Raw genomic sequence first — 17852 nt, 5'->3', positions numbered from 1 at the left:
CTTCGCCTTCCACCATGATTGTGAGGCCTCCCCAGCCATGTGGAACTGTGGGTCCATTGAACTCCTCTTTCTTTATAAATTACCCAGTCTTGGGTATTTCTTCATAGTGAAACAGCCAAGTAGAAAGGAGTCCCAGAGAAGCTCCAACCGGCTAGGGCACTGGGAGAACAGGGTAGCGCCATGGAAGTTCGTGCCCTTTCCAGGCGGGAGGAACCTGGCCCCTCCTGTTCCTGTGTGGTAACCTGGGATTCAACCTGTGAGATGGGGGCCTGTTAACAGAAGCCCCTCTGGCTTTGCTGAGAGTCTTTTTCCTTTTCGCTCAATATATCCCATAACCCCTCACCCTTCAAAATGTCTGCATGCCAAATCTTTCCTGGTCATGTGACAAGAACCCAGTTTTTAGCTGAACTGAGGAGAAAGTCCTACAACAGTAGCAGTGTGAAAATGGTCAAATACATACCTCTTGACCCATTGGGCTTAACTACTAAGTCTATGGTGTACCCACAGCCAAAAGTTTACCCCTTACTCTGTTTGCTCATCCCAAATTATTTCTGGCCATCGTTGCCCACCATATCTCATCAGAGGTTCTGCAACAAGGTCAAATGGTGTCTATGAGATATTCTAACAATGACAGGCCAACATAGTACATGTCCCAAACGTAAACCCTCTCCCATGAAGAATTACCTGCAGAGACAATAAAGTTCAAAATTCTCCTGGTCAGCCTGGGCAACATAGGGAGACCCCGTCTCTACAAAAACAAAAATAAAAATAAATTAGCCGGTGTTGGGGTGATCGAACTCAACACCAGGTCGTGGGGGTGACGAAGTCTGGCAGAGTCAAAGGAATGAGAAAAGACAGTTTGAGAGAGAAAGTGGGTCCAGGGGGCCATCACGAGTGTATGGAGGCTGCAAAGACCCCGAGCTCTGGAAGCCCAGACAATTTATTGGTGATCAAACAAAGAAACAGGTGGTGAGAATGTGGGGTTGAAAGGGAGCGTTGCTGCATTAAGCACATGATTTACAGCTGTGATGGTTTAGCATATGCTCTGCTACTTGAGATAATGGAGAGCAGATTCTTTTAACTCAAGATACAATTGATTCTGGGAGAGCAAGGAGCAAGGAGCCAGCAAGTCTAGACACATTCCAGAGCCATGAGCCCTGGATTCTATCCAAGCCACGCCCTGGGCTTAGATTATGGTGCGTGAGGGTAGCCTTCCACCCTTTAGCACAGAGCTTGGTGTTCCAAAGGCCACAAGGGGTTTTAGACCCTGGACCCCGGACATGTTCCAAGACTTTTACATTATGTCAGACATGGAAGCCCTGCCTCAGCTTCTCTCCCAACACTCAGCTTTTCTCCCAACAAGCTGGGCGTTCACCTGTAGTCCCAGCTACTTGGGAGGCTGAGGTGGGAGGATCGCTGGAGCCTGGGAGGTCGAAGCAGCGGTGAGCTGTGATCGTGCCAGTGCACTCCAGCCTGGCTGACAGAGCCAGACCCTTTCTCAAAAAAAGAAGATGAAATAAAAATTAAATCTCCCGGCAAGCTGAAGCTCAAAGGCATTAGAGAAAAGCCCTGCCCCCCACCCCAGGCCCCCGCCCCCCAAAGTCTTTTGATCTTGTGAGCTAATGTTGGAAGAAACTGAAGTCCCCAATCACTCTCTCCAACCTCCTCTCTGCTCCCACTCAGCTAGATGCTCTCGATGGCTTGTGGGCCCAGAGGTCTGCAGTCTAAACCGCCATCCACAGGAATGGGTGCTGTTTATTCAGTGCCTCGGCAGTTGGGTTATTTAAATGCCAACTCACTGTCACTTTCCCCTTTAAAGAGTTCATAGGATGCACAGGAATATCTAGCCCCAGCCTTACAGCCACCAAATGTAGAAGACAAGCCAGTGTCCCATCCCAGTAGAATTATGTTCCCAGAACTCAGTCCCACGTCGTCCCAAACCCTATCAGAATTGGTGATCTCTAACTGATATCTAAGTTGAGGGAGGTGCAGAAAGTCTGGGTAATTTTCAGAGCTGTGGTACCTGAGCTATTGCTGCTTTAGGATGTCTAGAAATTTGCAAAGGTAACAGCCACAGTTACTGAGGGGTCATTTGCAGTGCCTTTCTTTCAAAATGTTCAGTTTCTATTGGAATCTTCTTCCCTTTCCACCCCTCCCTCAGGGCCCTATGCCGAGGCAATCCTGGCCGGAAAGCTGCCTGCCGAAGGTGCCCCAAGGTCTCCCTGAGCAGGCACTCTCAGGGCACTCCGTCATTCCCTGCCTGCCGGCCGCAGCCACTCTAGACTGCCAACCCCACGTCCACCACCACTGCCCTTTCCAGGTATACCAGTGCACAGGTCAATGCCACCTGGGCCTCTGGGCCAGCTGTCTCCCACAGTGTCCTTGGGTTTCTGCTGTTGGCCGGCTCAGTTCAGGAAGTCTCGGCAACTCCGGAACAGTCCCGCATGCTTCCCACTTGCAAGGCAAGATCCCTCGTAGGGCACCTCCCAAAGCCTGTTCCCTGGGTGCTGAGAACAATAGGGTTTCCATGGCCTGAGCCTCCATTATAAGCAGAAGAGCTCTGTTTCAGCAACTGTGGCTGAGATGAGACAGATGCCCGAGAGGAGGAAGGGGGAAGAGCAAGGTGGAGGGGCTGGAAACGTGCCACCGTGCGATGTTGGGAGCCCCTTTGGGGGTGGAGGCAGAGGCAGAAGCTACTGGAGTGGTTCGAGGGGGAGAGTGTGTGATTCTAAGCTCAGACAGGGCTGTTTGGGGGTCCTGTTTCCTGTTTTGTCGTTTCCAGTAAGAAGCCGAGCTGGCCCTCCAAGGACTGGAAGCTTCCGAGGCGTGGCAGTGGCAGTGGCAGTGGCCTGTGCACTGGTATACCTGGAAAGGGCAGTGGTGGCAGATGCGGGGTTGGCAGCCTAGAGTGGCTGTGGCTGGCAGGCAGGGGAAAATGGAGCACCCTGACTGGGCTGGGCAGCGGTGACCTCGGTCCTGCTCTACTGAGAGGGTGACCGTGGTGCGGGCTGGACGTTGGGCTGCACCCCAGTTAGGAGTCATTGGGATGTGGCTACACTCACCTGGGGTGATGATGGGGTTAGGTGGAAGGTTAGGTCAGCTGAGTGGTAGCATTCTCGGGTTCTCTGACTCTGATTCCCCACCTCACTCCGTGAAGATGACTCACTCACTTTGATGACTGTGGTTTTGCAGATTAAATGTGGAGGCCTTGAGAGCCCGAAGAATGTCCCCTCCGAGTTATTACAGAGAAGCACAGAATCCCAGTGCAGTTTGTGTGTGTGCGTGTGTATGGGGGGGAGCGGGGGAGCGGTGTCTCAAAGGCCACCAATCTCAAGCCCCGTTGCCCACTTTATGCGTCTCTCTAGCAACGCGTGGGCACGGGATTCCACCCAAGCCAACCCTCTGCATTTCTGGCCTCTGGAGTCAGCCTGAGGTCCATTCACACGCTGGTAATTGCACAGCGGGGGCTGCCTTTTCAGCAGATCTGACTGAAGCAACATTGCCCAGACCTATGCCATCTCTAGGGTTGGCACATAAGACACAAGTGGTCGGGATTTGGGTTCCACTGGGAACCTGAGGAACTGAGTGACCTGGGGAAGTCACTCCCCTCAGTGGGTGAGTCCCAGTACGGTGGCTGGCCAGCGCCTTCCTGGCCTCTCCTGGGACTTCCCGAGTCCCGCCTTCGCCGCTATTTAAGGCAAGTTGCAGACCTTGGCGACTCCTCGAAGGACACTCCCTTTCTAAGAGCTGCCAGCAAATCCTTCTGAGGGCTGCTCCCCGTGGTCCAGACAGGCTGGAAAGCCACCGTCTGAGCTCCAGGAAGCCACTGGGCCCCGCCACTGTTCACCCGAGGATGGACTATTCTCACTGATAGCAGACGGTTCTCAACGGAAGAGTCTCCCAGACAGGGCTGCTCTCCGGATTTCTGCCCCTCCCAGGTCACCCCAGGCCTCCTCTCCAGGAGTGCTCAGGGGAGTGAGAAAAGCCAGGTATGCCATGCTCTATGCCAGGATGCGCTCGGTGCCATGGGCTGTGGTAAAAAATAAACGCCAGAAGCCACTTCAACAGCAAGGTACTCAAAGTCTGATGAAATTATGATTTATTTTAGTTAGATTTTGTTTTTGCTTATGTGTGTTATTACTTTCTGTTATTAATATTAGTCTACAATTAGTTAAATTAGAGCACATTCATACTGTGGAATGCAGCAGCTACAAAGAATGAAGTAAGCCAGTAAGTGCTGACTGAAAACCGCTCCCAGACATTTCGTTAAGTGACAAATTAAATCACTACAATAAGGGTGGGAAGTTTGTAGACTATGATCCCATTGAATGTTTGCAGTGGGTGAGTGGGGTGTTTGTGCACATGCACATGTGTGTATGTGTGTGTGCGTGCATGTGTGGGAACCCGTGTGTGCGTGTGTGTGCGAGTGTGTGAGTGTGTGTTTGCGTGCATGGCACCAAGCACGGAAGAAAATGTCCCTGGCAGCTAAGAATGGTTCTCTCTGGAGAGTGGGGAAAGACGGAAGAAGCAGGAACCTTCACTCTGACTTTCACGTCTTACTTTTCAAGTGTTTGCACGACGTGTGACTTTTACCTTCCTTTTTGTGTCTTTCAGTGTTTTCAAGGTTAAGGGCCCAAAGGAAACAAAGCACGCCCCACGTCTCTGCAGCGCTGTCATGGGAGAAAAGAGTGGACATGATTTGATGTGGCAAAGCTACAGGCAAGGGCACGAGTCCAAGGAAGACAGACATGAACCCAGAAAGCAGGTTCTCGCCTACCCGCAGGGAGGGCCGGCCAGGGACCATGGAGGGACTGCGGGAGGCTGGGCTGGGTCGCAGGAGGGGGCTGGGCCCTCTCTGGAGGGAACCCCTGTCTGGAGGGAGGCCGGTCACCCTGCCTTCTGCCCGTCCTTCCAGGCTGGGCTCCTGTGACCATAGCGAGAGGAGATGCCAGAGGGGAAGCCCGAGCTGGGCTGGGCTCCGTCCGGACAGGGGACCTGGGGCAGAAGCCAGGGGCGGGGGCAGGAGCAGGAGGTGGGTCATCCAGGGAAGAAGGTTTCCTGACCCTGTACTCTAAGGCGAGGAGTGGGCACGTGGCCCTCTGGGGACCTGTCCGGCTCAAAGACTCCAGGTGCCCTTCAGGTGAGTGAAACAACCGAGTAATCCTCAGTGCAATGTGAAAGCGGCTGGAAAGCTGGAATCACAGTCACCACCTATGCTGAGCAAAACCACGATTAAAATGGGTTTTCGGCTTTTGCTGAACCCACTTTGCGCCTCAGTGGTCCCAGTAGAAATGGCTCCTGTAGTTGACAGCTCCACTGGCACTGGACTCTCCTTGATTCTTACTTTGCTGAATCTCGAGAATCTTTTAAGATTGCTGGGATGGAGGGACGCACGGGGAGAAATGGCAGGCGAAACGCCAGGTCCTGCCAAGGGAAGGAGGAAACAAACGCCTCCCCGATAGACTCCAGGGAAACAGACCAGCCAAGGGTGTGGTCCCACACCGGGTGCTTGAGCCCCTGTTGTCCTGAGACCATTCCCTCCCTGACTCTCTCCTAACTCTGTCCCCGTCGCTCCCACTCGGTGACCTGGCTCGCCCTTTGCCCTCTGCTCTTCTCACTCTATGCCTGACCCCACACTAACTGTAGAAAATGCAGAAATGAGAAACAGACATTCATTCAACAAACACTTATTCTTTTATATTATTTATTTATTTATTTATTTATTGAGAGATGGGGTCTGGCTCTGTCACCCAGGCTGTAGTACAGTGGTACGACCATAGCTCACTGCAGCCTCCACCTCCTGGGCTCAAATGATCCTCCTGCCTCAGCCTCCTCAGTAGCTGGGACCACAGGCGCATGCCACCATGCCCGGCTAACTTAAAACAATTTTTTTTTGGTAGAGATGGGGTCTCACTCTGTTGTGCAGGCTGCTCTCGAACTCATGGCCTCAAACAATCCTTCTGCCTCAGCCTCCCAAAGTGCTGGGATTACAACCATCAGCCACCTTCAGGCCAGCCAACAAACATTTATTGACACTCCTAATCTGTGCCAGCCGTGGTTTGAGAGGCCGCATTAACACACTGTGCCTGCCGTCATGGAGCTCATAGGCTGTTGCAGTAGACAGAGAAGTAAACAAAGAATTACAGGGCTCAGAGATAAATCACCCAATCGACTGGGGATGCCAGAGAGGCAGCAGATCCGAGGTGGGTTGGGCCCCTTCCGCTCTAGTGTCCTGCGCTCTAGCGTCCTGTGCTCTAGCGTCCTGCTCACAGTCGGCTGCTGGAACCCTGGGAGTTTGGAGGTGGTAGTCAGGGAAGGACAAAGTGGCTGACGCACAAAGCCAGGAGTGTCCACACCCTACAGCAATTCCCTACAGCCTGGTGACTGTGTCTAAACCTATTTAGTACCTCGAGCTCAGCCCCCTGCCCCCGCCCCAGAAAAGTCTTGAAACCATAGAACAGCGCTGACAGAAAGATTGTCTTTAGCATCTGGGAAAAACAACTTCGTGTTTAGAATTTGCTCATCTGGGTTCATTTTGATAATAATTCAACAGGTGAACTGATGTGGCATCCCATAAGCAGTTCCTCATTTTCAGCGAACAGAGGGCAGAATTCGAAAAGCTGGTGGAGTGAAACCCAGGGCTAAGCCTGGAAAAGAGGGTTGGAGGGCTGCGAGAGCTGGCTGCACTCCCATTCCTGGAAAGGGCTTCAGGGTTTCTCATGACTTGGAGAATTGCTGGAAAAACAAAACAAAAACAAAACCTAAACCCTGTAACCCAGTTCTACAAGGCAGCCTGTAGGATGAACCGATTGCAGGAAAACCACACCTTAAGCTCTGAGTTTGTTATCTTGGGCTTCGGGGACCTGGCGGAACTGCAAATCTTCTTGTTTGGACTGTTTCTAATCATGCATCTTGTCACCCTGGCGGGGCACACAACTATTGTGCTCCTCACCCTCATTGACTCCTGCCTGCAGACCCCCATGTATTTCTTCCTCCGAAACCTGTCCACCGTTGAGATTTGCTATACATTGGTTATTGTCCCCAACATGCTGGCCAATTTCCTGTCCAGGAACCAGCGGATGCCCTTTCTGGGCTGTGCCCTGCAAATGCACTTCTTCGTTGCCCTGGGCGGGGCAGAGTGCTTCCTCCTGGCCGTGATGGCCTACGACCGCTTTGTGGCCATCTGCAAGCCCCTTCACTACACACTCCTCATCACCAGGACCCTCTGCCTGCAGATGCTGGCTCTGGCGTGCATTGGCAGCTTTGCGCTCTCCCTCACATTGACCACGCTGATATTCCTCCTGCCCTTTTGTCAGTCCCACGAGATCAATCATTTCTTCTGTGACATCCCCGCCGTGCTCTTCCTGGCCTGCTCGGACACTCGAGCCAATGAGATTGCTGTCTTCCTCGTCTGCACGCTCATCCTCTTGATCCCCTTCCTGCTGATCCTGCTCTCCTACGGATTCATTATCACGGCCGTCCTCAGAATCCGCTCGGCCGCGGGCAGGAGCAAGGCCTTCTCCACCTGCGCTGGGCACCTGTTGGTCTCGCTTCCTCACTATGGCTGTGCAGTCTTCATCTACATTTGCCCCAAGTCCTGCTACGCCCCCGACCAGGACAAAATTGTGTCCTTAATCTACACCAATGTCACCCCCATGCTCTATCCTATGATCTACAGTCTGAGGAACAAGGAAGTCAAGGGTGCCCTTGGGAGACTTCCGCACAGTCACAGTCCATGAAGCAGCAGCCCCATGCGAGTTGAAGGGGAAGGCAGAGCCCTCTGAGAACGGCCTGGCTCCCTTTCCAGAACCCAGCCGTCTCCCGATGCACCTGGCGGCCCCACCCCTCCCTTTGAGGGCTTCTCCGTGGTTCTGAGTGCACCTGGGACTCACTGCCCCCTTTGCTGTGGCCAGACAGACGGAAGGGATGCGAAGGTTTGCTGAGACGCAGCAAGTCTGGGGTGGACAGTTCCATCCAGCACCCACAGCAATGGCAGAGACGTGGACACTGACAGGCAGAAGGGCCTCAGATGGCCCAAATGAAACATTAAGCCAGCTGCTTCTGTGACCAAACAACCAGCAGGGCTAGAAACACAAGGAGTTCCCAGATCCAAACTAGGGAAGGCTTGGATGGAAAGGCAGAGCCAGCCTGGAAACAGAATCCCTGCGTCACCAGAAAACGACATCATGATCGCTTGAGACACGAGAGTGTAATCCGAGGCAGCAGCTCCAAGGGCGTGTCAGGCTCGGCCCCACTTCTGCTCCCAGTGCAGCTGACCCCTCCTCATCCTACCAATGTCGGTGAAAGGGCCACTTGTTCCCAGAAGCCCCATGGGTGGTCTGTCTCCCCGGCTGAGCTGGAGACTCCTCGAAGGGGAGAACCAGTTTCGAGGTCTCTGCCACCCCAGCCCCTGGCACATAATAGATGCGCCATAAGCGGTAACGGAACTGAACGGTGAGCCCCCCAAGTTTTGGCACAGGAATGGCTTCAGATCCCAGTTGCTAATGAAACAGAAACTTTTCATATCCTGCCGGGCTGAGGCCTCTGTGACTCGGGGACAAAGGTCAGGTGTAATGATCTCAAGAATGTGTTTGCTGGCCCCACTCTCACTCCACAGGCTGGCCAAGTGGTTGGATCTCTGAGTTTCCCTCGACCATAACACTTAGCAGGGAAGACACACTTCTTTGTTTCTTTTAGAGACAGGATCTCACTCTGTAGCCCAGGCTGGGGGGCAGTGATGTGATCACAGCTCACTGCAGCCTCAACCTCCCAGGCTCAAATGATCCTTACCACCTCAGCCTCCAGAGCAGCTGGTACTACAGGTGTGTGCAACTGCTCCTGGATAATATTAATATTAATCTTTTGTGTTTTTTTTTTTTTTTTTTTTTTTTTTTTTGAGGAGACGGGGGGAATCTCACTATGTTGCCCAGGCTTGTGTCCAATTCCTGGACTCAAGTGATCCTCCCACTTTGACCTCCCAAAGTGCTGGGATAACGGGTGTGAGCCACCACACCCGGCCAGGAAATATTTCTTGAAAGAAAGAATGAGAGAGTACCTCCTGTCTCCCCAGTACAGGGTTTGGCACTGGGGATACAGAAAAGCTCCAGACAAGCTTCCTGCCTTTATGGAGCTCACAAAGTAGGCTGGGCTATTAGGCACTAAGACAAATCACTGTCATACAATGGGTACTCGCCATTCCTGCACAGGAAAGGGTCACTCACCCCTACCACCAAACCTAGGAACGGCCACATGCTGCTCAAAGGGTCAACACAGCTGCCTTTCACTGTCCTCAAGTGATGGCGGGTGGGCGCTCAGAGAAGACCAAAGGCTCAAGGCCAGGGGACTAGGCCAGCCGGGGCTTCCCAACAGACCCCCATCCTGAGTCCGACACAAGAGCCCGCAATGACCCCCACAGGGTGAAACAAGCCGCTCTCACAAGCCCTGGTAGGTATGGCTGGGCCCTCCCCCTGGTCCACATGAGGCCAGCCTACACCATCCCCACTTAGACCGCCCCACTCAGGCCAAATTCCTGGGAAAGGGGCTGGGAATCTGTGTAGAGCGGGGGAGATTGTTCTCATCATATAGGTGAGAGATGATGCCGACCTGGCCTGGGGAGGGTGGAGACGACACATTGAAGGAAACTGATTAGACGGAAGGTGAGATGACAGAGTGCGGGGCCATGGAAACACGTGTCGCCAAGACAGAGAACGAAGCAGAAGGAAGCCATTCCGGGAGTCGGGGGACAGGCAGTGAGGTCGGCTGGGGTCAGGTTGGGTTGGAAGTACCTACAGGCCATCCAAGCTCACATGACTGTACTGGTTTGAAACTCCGGAATTCAAGCAAAGAGACCCCTGCTTAACTTTAATTCGATGGCCCTCTCTGAATATGGACATCCTGGCCCTGTCACCTCTGAAGCTTCGCCATTCCAGATGATGCCAAATGTGATTTCAAATACATTTCATCCATTCCGAGCAAGTCTTCTCTGATTCGGAAACACAAAGGCTATCACTGCCAGCGTGTGTGGACCAGGACCAGCCCTCTGGAGAGGAGGGGCTCTTATGGGCCCTGGTACGTTTTGTGTTTAAGCACACATGTGTTCTTCATGAGTGCCCCCAAGGTGTGGAAGAAAAAGAAAATCTCATTGTGTGGTAGTGACAAAATGCTGATGAAGCAAACTATCAACAGCCCTCTGGAGGAATAACTTTCAAGGTAGGATGAACTGCGTGTAAGGAATTTGGAAACAATGGTTTTTTGGAAGTGGCTGAAAGCCACAGAGACAACCGGGAGAGCCAGGCGACATCGGCCCCGTGGTGTCTAGCGTGGGGCCCAAGGCTTGGTGACTTCAGGGACTTCATCACGGCACCGTCCGCCTCATTGCGTCAAGAAAAGGTGCCAATTAGAACAAGTTTCAGAGGAAAAATACGGCCTCCAGTGAATTGAACAGGCTAATTTAAACTTTGGCAAACTGGCTCACTCCGGAGCTCATTAGAAATTTTCCTCAACAGCAAGTAATGAATAACTTTCTTAATCATTTTCTGCTTATAAAGGTAATACATGTTCACTGTAAAAGAAGAGGAAATGTGGGCAAGTTTGGAAGAGAAAATAAAAAACCAACCATTATCTCGCCGCCAAGGATAACGACAATGAAAATGTGGTGTATTTCTGGATAAATGAGCTGATTCTTGTCTAGTGCCTACGACAGTGGTTTGGGACGTGGTAACCACCCAACAAATGTTACTGGTTATCATTATTCTCATTGCTAGTAGGCTTAGAACAGTCTTTTCCGATGCTATCCCTCCCCCAGCCCCCCACCCCCGACAGACCCCGGTGTGTGATGTTCCCCTCCCTGTGTCCGTGTGTTCTCATTGTTCAACTCCCACTTATGAGTGAGAACACGCAGTGTTTGGTTTTCTGTTCCTGTGTTAGTTTGCCGAGAATGATGGTTTCCAGCTTCATCCACGTCTCTGCAAACGACACGAACTCATTCTTTTTCATGGCTGCATATGTGCCGCATTTTTAAAATCCGGTCTAACATTGATGGGCATTTGGGTTGGTTCCAAGTCTTTGCTATTGTGAACAGTACTGCAATAAACATACGTGTGCATGTGTTTTTATAGTAGAGTGATTCATAATCCTTTGGGTATATACCCAGTAATGGAATTGCTGGGTCAACGAGTTGATGGGTGCAGCAAACCAGCATGGCACATGTATACCTATGTAACAAACCTGCACATCGCACACAGGTACCCCAGAACTTAAGGTATAATAATGGAAAAACGAAAGAAAGAAAGAAAGAGAGAAAGAGAGAGAAAGAAAGAAAGAAAGAAAGAGAAAGAAAGAAAAGAAGGAAGAAAGAAAGTCTTTTCCATTCCAACAATCAAATAAAGTTCATCTAAATTTTCTTCCAATGTTTTCACTTTTATTGTGTCTATATTAGGTCAATACATTCTAAACTCTTCAGACACTATAGCAATATTTCTCTATATAGCATTCCCCCTCCCCCGTGCTTCTACTGAGATACGTATCGGCAGCCTGAGAAGTCGGTGTTCCTTTGTCCACACTCATCGCTGTGCATCCGTTCCATTTCATTCGCTCCACAGTCAGCCGCACCTCAGAGTTGTCCTTCAAAGGGTGAGAGACTAAGACAGTTATCCAGTGACTCTTGGCCGCATCAGTGGGGGGCTGTGTCCAAGGGTACAAATTCCCCCGAGCTTCCAGGCCCACCCTGTGCAGGGCACAGGAAAAAAAGGAGATGTGTCGGGAGCTGCAGGAGGGGCGCTGGCACAGGGCACAGAGGTGCCCATCCCAGCAGCTGAGAGTCAGAAGGCACGTGCAGGGGGCCCAGAGGCTCAGCAGGATCTGAAATGTGAGAAGATGTCTACAAACACAGAGGTGCAGGAGGACGCCGGAGATGACAGTCACTGGAGGGGCTCTGAGACGTGCATAGAAAACAGGACAGAGCTTGGTAGCAGCACTCATTTGTCGCCCTGCCACACACAGCCTGTGTTTTCTCCTTGACGGCCCCATCTCAGTAGGACCCAATAATGCCAACGCCTGGAGATCCCCCTGGACAATGGTCTTTGTCCTCCACATCTGGTCCTCCCCTACACCTGGGGCTTGGACCTGCTAAGGAGCTCTTTCCAGCTTTCTAGACACCTGTGGAATCCCTTCACCCATCCTTCCCCGCCAGTGTGGCTGCTCTCCAGCCCACTCTCATCCTGCTCTCCCGCCAAGTGCCTCGGCTCCAGGGGGACGAGGCTTTCCCTGGGCTGCTGCCTTCCCTGCTCCCTTCCCAGTCCCCAGAAGGGTGCCGGCTGCAGAGGCCTCCAGAGCAGAGCCTTGCTCACCGCATCAGCTCCAGCTGGAGGAGGTTCCCCCTACCTCCTGTACCCCAACCCCTTCTTAAAGCAGCAGAGGCGGAAGCCGGAGCCTGCTTTGGAAAATGGCATGCTTTTATTGCTGCGTCTGCATTGACTTTTTAGCGCTCTAAGAATGTCCCCGCAGTCCTGCCGCCCTCTGCCAGCCCCAGCCCTCCAGCCTCTGTTCCCGTGTTGGGGAAGCCTTTCTCAGGGTCACTCAGCTGTCTCAGGACTGGATGTGGCACAGACATACGTAGGTAAAAGCTGCTACACGGAAGACTGGAGGTGCGGGAAGTGCATTCGCTTTAAGCCTAGAGGTGGGAGCCGTGTCCGGGGTCCTTTCCTGGGGGTGTGCATGTTACCAAAATACCAAGGGTTTGGTCTAGGTCCTGCTGCTGGCCGCACAGAAAGCCAAAGACTGAGACGAAGACAATTACCAGGGAAGACAGCTTTAATTGGGTGCTGCAGCCGGGGGATGGGAGTTAAGTCTCAAATCCATCTCCCTGACTAAAACTAAGGGTTTATATAGCAGGGAAGAAAGGCACCAATGTGTAGGAAAACAGGAACTCGGGAGGGCCCAGAAAGCAATCCTGATGAATGAGGGGGTCCAGCATCTCATTGCCTGGATGCGATCTGGTGAGTTTCGGTTCTTTGATACTTTGAGAGGCCCCAAGGTCATTTCCTGAGGAAGGAATTCAGATAAAACAACTGTAAGGTTCAAGCTTGAAGACCAGAAGGGTCAGTTTCTATGTTTATCAAAAAGAACAGCCTACGGGACGATTGGATCGGTTTCATGCCCAGCCCAGGGTGCAGGATGTGGGAGGCCTGAGTTGGCCTGGTGAGCAGCCCAGACACCCGGGATGGAGGAGTGCAGCCTCTCCTCCCACAGACTTGTGAACAGGGTGTGGAGACAGACACCCAGCTCCTAGGACCATGCCACCCCCACCCCTGCCTACCTCTCGCAGCACCTTTCCTGTGGATCTGACGCCCTTCCAGACACAGAAGTAGGCCAGCACCCGGCAGGCCAGCAGACCACAGGGTCACCTCCCAGCTGAGGGCCCTCCGCACCTCCGACGCCGCCAGGGGAGCAAGGGAAGGAGGGAGAGAGGGAGATCCCATGAGGTCTGTGCTGGGAGACAAGGGAACTATGGGGTCCCCTCAAGGAGTCCTGGCTCCCTTCCCTCCCCCAGCTCTGGTCCCGCTGGTGCCTCCCATCCACATGGGCTGGACCTGGGGCCAGGGAGCCCCTGGGTGATTGGGGGCCCGACCTGGGGCCAGGGAGCCCCTGGGTGACGGGAGGCCACCCCCGAACCACCCGACCTGCAGCTCCAGCTCCCCCACCTGGCTGGGCGACCAGGACAGGGACCGAAGCTGCTGAACCCAGTTAGAGGCCTGGCCCCGGGGTCTGTCCTGGGCACTCCCCCAAGGACAGGCAGGGCAGGCAGAGTCTGGGACGATGGCCGCACAGCCCTGGCCCCATGTTCCCAGGCCCGCCTTGCTCCTCGGTGTGAGGGAGACCAGGGGGACGGGACAGGCTGGGCCCCGCCGTGCCTGACTCCCTGCAGGGCTCCCGGGACAAGGGCCCGGCGGACAGCCGGCTGCTCAGGGGTGAGGGGTCCAGGCTGGCATCGTGGCCACCTTCCGGCCCGGGCTCTCTTGGGGTGGGGCGGGCGGGGAGAACCAGTCACGTGCTCCAGGGCTCGCCCAGGGTCTCTCAGGGCCGGAAGTAGGACCCCTGTGCGCAGGCGCCCTGAGGATCCCAGGCTGCCAGTCGCACGCACGCCAGGGGGCGGAACTTCCTGCAGCCTCACTGCCTCCGCGTCCTCGTGGGCCCTGACTTTGTCTCTGAGCACACCACAGAGGCCCAGGAGCCATGCGGGCCGCAGGCCAGGGCACAGGGGGTGCGGCGGGCGATGCTGATGGCCCAGGAGGCCCTGGCGTTCCTGGCGGCCCAGGAGAGGCGGGTGCTGCGGGCGACGGAGGTCCCCAGGGTGCAGGGGCAGCAAGGGCCTCGGGGCCGGGAGGAGGCGCCCCACGGGTGCCGCGTGGCAGTGCTGCTTCTGCACAGAATGGAAGCTGCCAGTGCGGGGCCAGGGGGGCGGAAAGACGCCTGGTTCAGTTGTATCCTGTTGGGGGCAACAGGGTCAAGAGGTGGGGGGCAGGGCCAGGAGGTGGGGGAGGGCAGGGCCAGGTGCAGGAGGTAGGGTTTGGGAGATGGGGGTAAGGGGCCGGGTGGGGGGGAGTGGGGGCTGGGAGTTGGAGGTGGGGGGGTGTGGCTCGGAGGAAGGGAGCAGGTGGGGGATGGGAGGTGGAGCGTGTGCACGGTGGGTGCTGGGCGATGGGGTGACGGGCAAAGCGCCAGGAGGTAGGGGGTCTTGGGTATGAGAAAGGATCAGGAGTTGGGGGGAAGCGTGCAAGGTGGGAGCCGGTGGCTGGGGTGTGGGCTGGATGGGGCTGGGGGGGTTCAAGTGATGGGGGGACGGCTGATGCGGCAGGGGTCATGGTGGGGAGGGCCTTGGAAGGGCACACAGGAGTCAGCTTGGGGTACAACAGAGGAAAGTGGGGAATCAAGACAGCTGGGTGGGGTTGCTTCAGGACCTGGGCCAGTGCGTGGGAAGACAGCCTGTGGGGATGAGATGGGCACCGGCCAAGTCCTAGGCATAGTCCAAGGTCCTTAACCGGGTCCCCACCGGGAACATCACGATGCCTTTCTCATCGCCCATGGAAGCGGAGCTGGTCCGCAGGGTCCTGTCCCCGGATGCCACACCGCTCCCCCGACCAGGGGCGGTTCTGAAGGACTTCACCGTGTCCGGCAACCTACTGTTTATGTCGGTTCGGGACCAGGACAGGGAAGGGACTGGGCGGACGATGGTGGTGGGTTGGGGGCTGGGATCCGCCTCCCCGGAGGGGTAGAAAGCTAGAGACCTGGGAACACCCAAGCACAGGGTCTCAGAACAGAGACCTGGTACACCAGGTCCGCCGCCACCCGAGGGAGCCCGGGGAGATGGGTGCAGAGGTGTCGCCTTTAACCTGATGTTCTTCGCCCCTCACATTTAGCCGACTGACTGCTGCAGACCACCGCCAACTCCAGCTCTCCATCAGCTCCTGTCTCCAGCAGCTTTCCCTGTTGATGTGGATCGTGCAGTGCTTTCTGCCTGTGTTTTTGGCTCTGCTTCACTCAGGACAGAGGCGCTAAGCCCAGCCTGGTGCCCCTTCCTAGGTCGTGCCTCCTCCCCTAGGGGATGGTCCTTGCACGAGCGGCCACTTCATTGTGGGGGCCTGATTGTTTGTCGCTGGAGGAGGCCGGCTTACATGTTTGTTTCTGTAGGAAATAAAACTGAGCTACAATTCCGTGTCTGAGTCTCTTCTCGGCGAGCGAAGGCACCTTCAGACTTGCGTGCCCTTGTCCTCGGGTTGCAGGGGAGGCTCTGGGATTCAGAGATTGAAGTAGCACAAGGTAATGGAAGACAATTTGGGAAATGGGGGAAAATGAAAAGCCACTGGGTCCCGCCGTTCAGCTTTAAGTACTGTGGACATTTTAGAATACTTTCCTCAATATGCTTGCATTTATATGTTAAATATATGACAGTAGCATGTATGATGTTTTTCCAGCTCAGCATTAAGTTTGTTCCCAAATTGTCTTCATTGAACATATATGAGCTTTTGTGCTTTCTAAAAATGCTTCAAAAACATGTGCTTGAACAGATGCATAAAACCAGCATTATCATTTCACCATTAAACATGTGATATGGGCCGGGCATGGTGGCGCGCACCTGTATTCCCAGCGTTCGGGGAGGCTCAGGTGGGAGGATGGCTTGAGACCTGCAATTGGAGGCCACTCTGGGCAATGTAGCGAGATTCTGTCTCTATGAGAATCATTTAAAAATTAGGGGTGGAGGGCGTGGTGGCAGGCACCTGTAGTCCCAGTAACTCAGGAGGCTGGCGTGGGAGGGTGGCTTGAGTCCAGGATCTCGAGGCTGCAGTGAGCTATGAATGCACCCCTGAGCTCCAGCCTTGGCGACAGAGCGAGACCCTGTCTCTAAAATAATAATAATAGTAATAATGTGAACAACGTAAAATGTTTGTAAACACGGAATGTTAACAAAACGCAGATTCTCTTACCGCTTGCAGAGTCCAATGAACAAGAGCGATGTCTGCTATTAAGAAACGGACTTTCTGCCATGCTTGGTTTAGGGGAAGACGTACAGGCTCCTGCCTTTAAGGGCACTGCTTCCCTTTGGGGGCAGAAAGCAGGGCCTTTTAATGGGGGACTTGGCATGAATGGCACACAGGGGAGGGAGCAGGCAGCTGCGGGGTCTCTGTGACTTGCTGAGTTGCCTTGTCTACCGGGCGGTCACGCTGGCACCATCTTGGGCAGAGCTAGTTTGGAAAGTGGCTGTTGTTTGTCAAAGCAAAAGAGACATATTCTTGAGCTGTCTTCTGGGATGCTCTTAAGTTGCTTGGAAACAAGATCCCTTTGAGTCTTGCTTTCAGGATTTATTCAGTGGGACCAGAGCATATTTTAATGTAAGATTAAAGTATTAGTTGACAATCTCCAGTGCTTGGCAAGGCTGTAGTTGGAAACGAGGACTCATACGCTGTCAGTAGCAGTGGTAGTAGCATCTATTTGGACATTTATTTGGCATTTTCTATTAAGGGAAAAATGTGCATACCCTTTCACCCACCTTGAGGAATCCATCTGAGAAACTCCTGGATAGGCAAGTGAGGTCGAATCCACCAGCATCTTAATGACACCATCACGTAAATAGTTTTTAGAATGTAAATGTTCATCAGCTGCAGAAAAATTAAATAAATCACTGCACAACTGCCCCAGGGGAAAAGTGTGAGGAAGCTAGAGAGAGAGCATGGTAGATAGTCGGGTACTAGCATAGAAAGAGGTTAAAACAAGTCACCAGATCTCTGCATATAGGCTATGGCACACTCTTGTTTTGGCAGTGTGCTCCCGCCATGTGAGCATGTAGGGATGTGCACAGTAACTCCCTGGACAGCCACCTCCACGCTCAAGAGTGCTCATCGCTGGACAATAGCGTTAGGGAAATAAAACCTTCACCTTTTAAACCTCAGACTTCCATGCTGAAATATTTTCATCAAGCATGTATTACTTTGGAAATACACGTCTTTACTTTGTAAAAGAAGAGTCTGCTCGAATAAGAAACCATCTCTCCTAGTCCTGTTCTTTCAAAACATTGGAAGTGGATTTTGAGTGTGTTGACATGTCTGTGCCACAGCAGAGGGCATCTTTTGGTTTTGTCAGCCAACCTCTGTTCCCCTGTACCAGTGTCCATATTTCCCCTAGAACCACTCCCTCCCTTTCCCTTCAGCAGTTTTGATTCTGCTGGAGTTGACTTCACCCCAGATTCCAGGTGGAATGGCTCATCCTTCCTCTCTCACCATGCGATGCCAGCTTTCCGCCACCTCCCGCCAGGAGTAGATGCGGTCTGAGGCCCTCACCAGAAGCAGATGCTGGCACCA

The 17852-nt window shown here is 53.6% G+C and overlaps 2 protein-coding genes across 4 annotated transcripts; both read left to right on the top strand.

The window, feature by feature from the left end:
• Positions 1–3765: 3765 nt before the first annotated feature.
• On the top strand, positions 3766–11402 carry LOC720490 (olfactory receptor 10Q1-like). Of its 2 annotated transcripts, none has more exons than XM_077988984.1 (3): positions 3766–3989; positions 4615–4719; positions 6554–11114. In XM_077988984.1, exon 3 carries the CDS (start codon positions 6720–6722, stop codon positions 7737–7739), a length of 1020 nt encoding a protein of 339 aa, XP_077845110.1. In that variant the 5' UTR covers positions 3766–3989; positions 4615–4719; positions 6554–6719; the 3' UTR covers positions 7740–11114. The 2 variants fall into 2 exon arrangements, with proteins under 2 accessions (XP_077845110.1, XP_077845111.1); XM_077988985.1 differs by having other exon boundaries at positions 3787–4072; positions 6554–11402.
• A 2689-nt stretch (positions 11403–14091) lies between these two features.
• Positions 14092–15707, top strand: LOC144338632 (cancer/testis antigen 1-like). 2 transcript variants are annotated; one of them, XM_077988996.1, is made up of 3 exons: positions 14092–14482; positions 15055–15187; positions 15417–15707. In XM_077988996.1, exons 1-3 carry the CDS (start codon positions 14233–14235, stop codon positions 15553–15555), a joined length of 522 nt encoding a protein of 173 aa, XP_077845122.1. In that variant the 5' UTR covers positions 14092–14232; the 3' UTR covers positions 15556–15707. The 2 variants fall into 2 exon arrangements, with proteins under 2 accessions (XP_077845122.1, XP_077845123.1); XM_077988997.1 differs by having other exon boundaries at positions 14092–14485; positions 15058–15187.
• Positions 15708–17852: the final 2145 nt, after the last annotated feature.

The sequence above is a fragment of the Macaca mulatta genome, chromosome X (genome assembly GCF_049350105.2).
Source record: "Macaca mulatta isolate MMU2019108-1 chromosome X, T2T-MMU8v2.0, whole genome shotgun sequence".
Taxonomy (NCBI): Eukaryota; Metazoa; Chordata; class Mammalia; order Primates; family Cercopithecidae; genus Macaca; species Macaca mulatta.
This window is presented reverse-complemented; position numbering and strand designations above follow the sequence as displayed.

Bases quoted from the DNA above. Each gene is read 5' to 3' on its own strand.
- LOC720490 (XM_077988985.1), top strand. From the start codon at position 6,720: ATGACTTGGAGAATTGCTGGAAAAACAAAACAAAAACAAAACCTAAAC.
- LOC144338632 (XM_077988996.1), top strand. From the start codon at position 14,233: ATGCGGGCCGCAGGCCAGGGCACAGGGGGTGCGGCGGGCGATGCTGAT. The intron at 14,483-15,054 runs ATCCTGTTGGGG...TCCCCACCGGGA, and splicing joins AAGACGCCTGGTTCAGTTGT to ACATCACGATGCCTTTCTCA. The intron at 15,188-15,416 runs GTCGGTTCGGGA...CCTCACATTTAG, and splicing joins TCCGGCAACCTACTGTTTAT to CCGACTGACTGCTGCAGACC.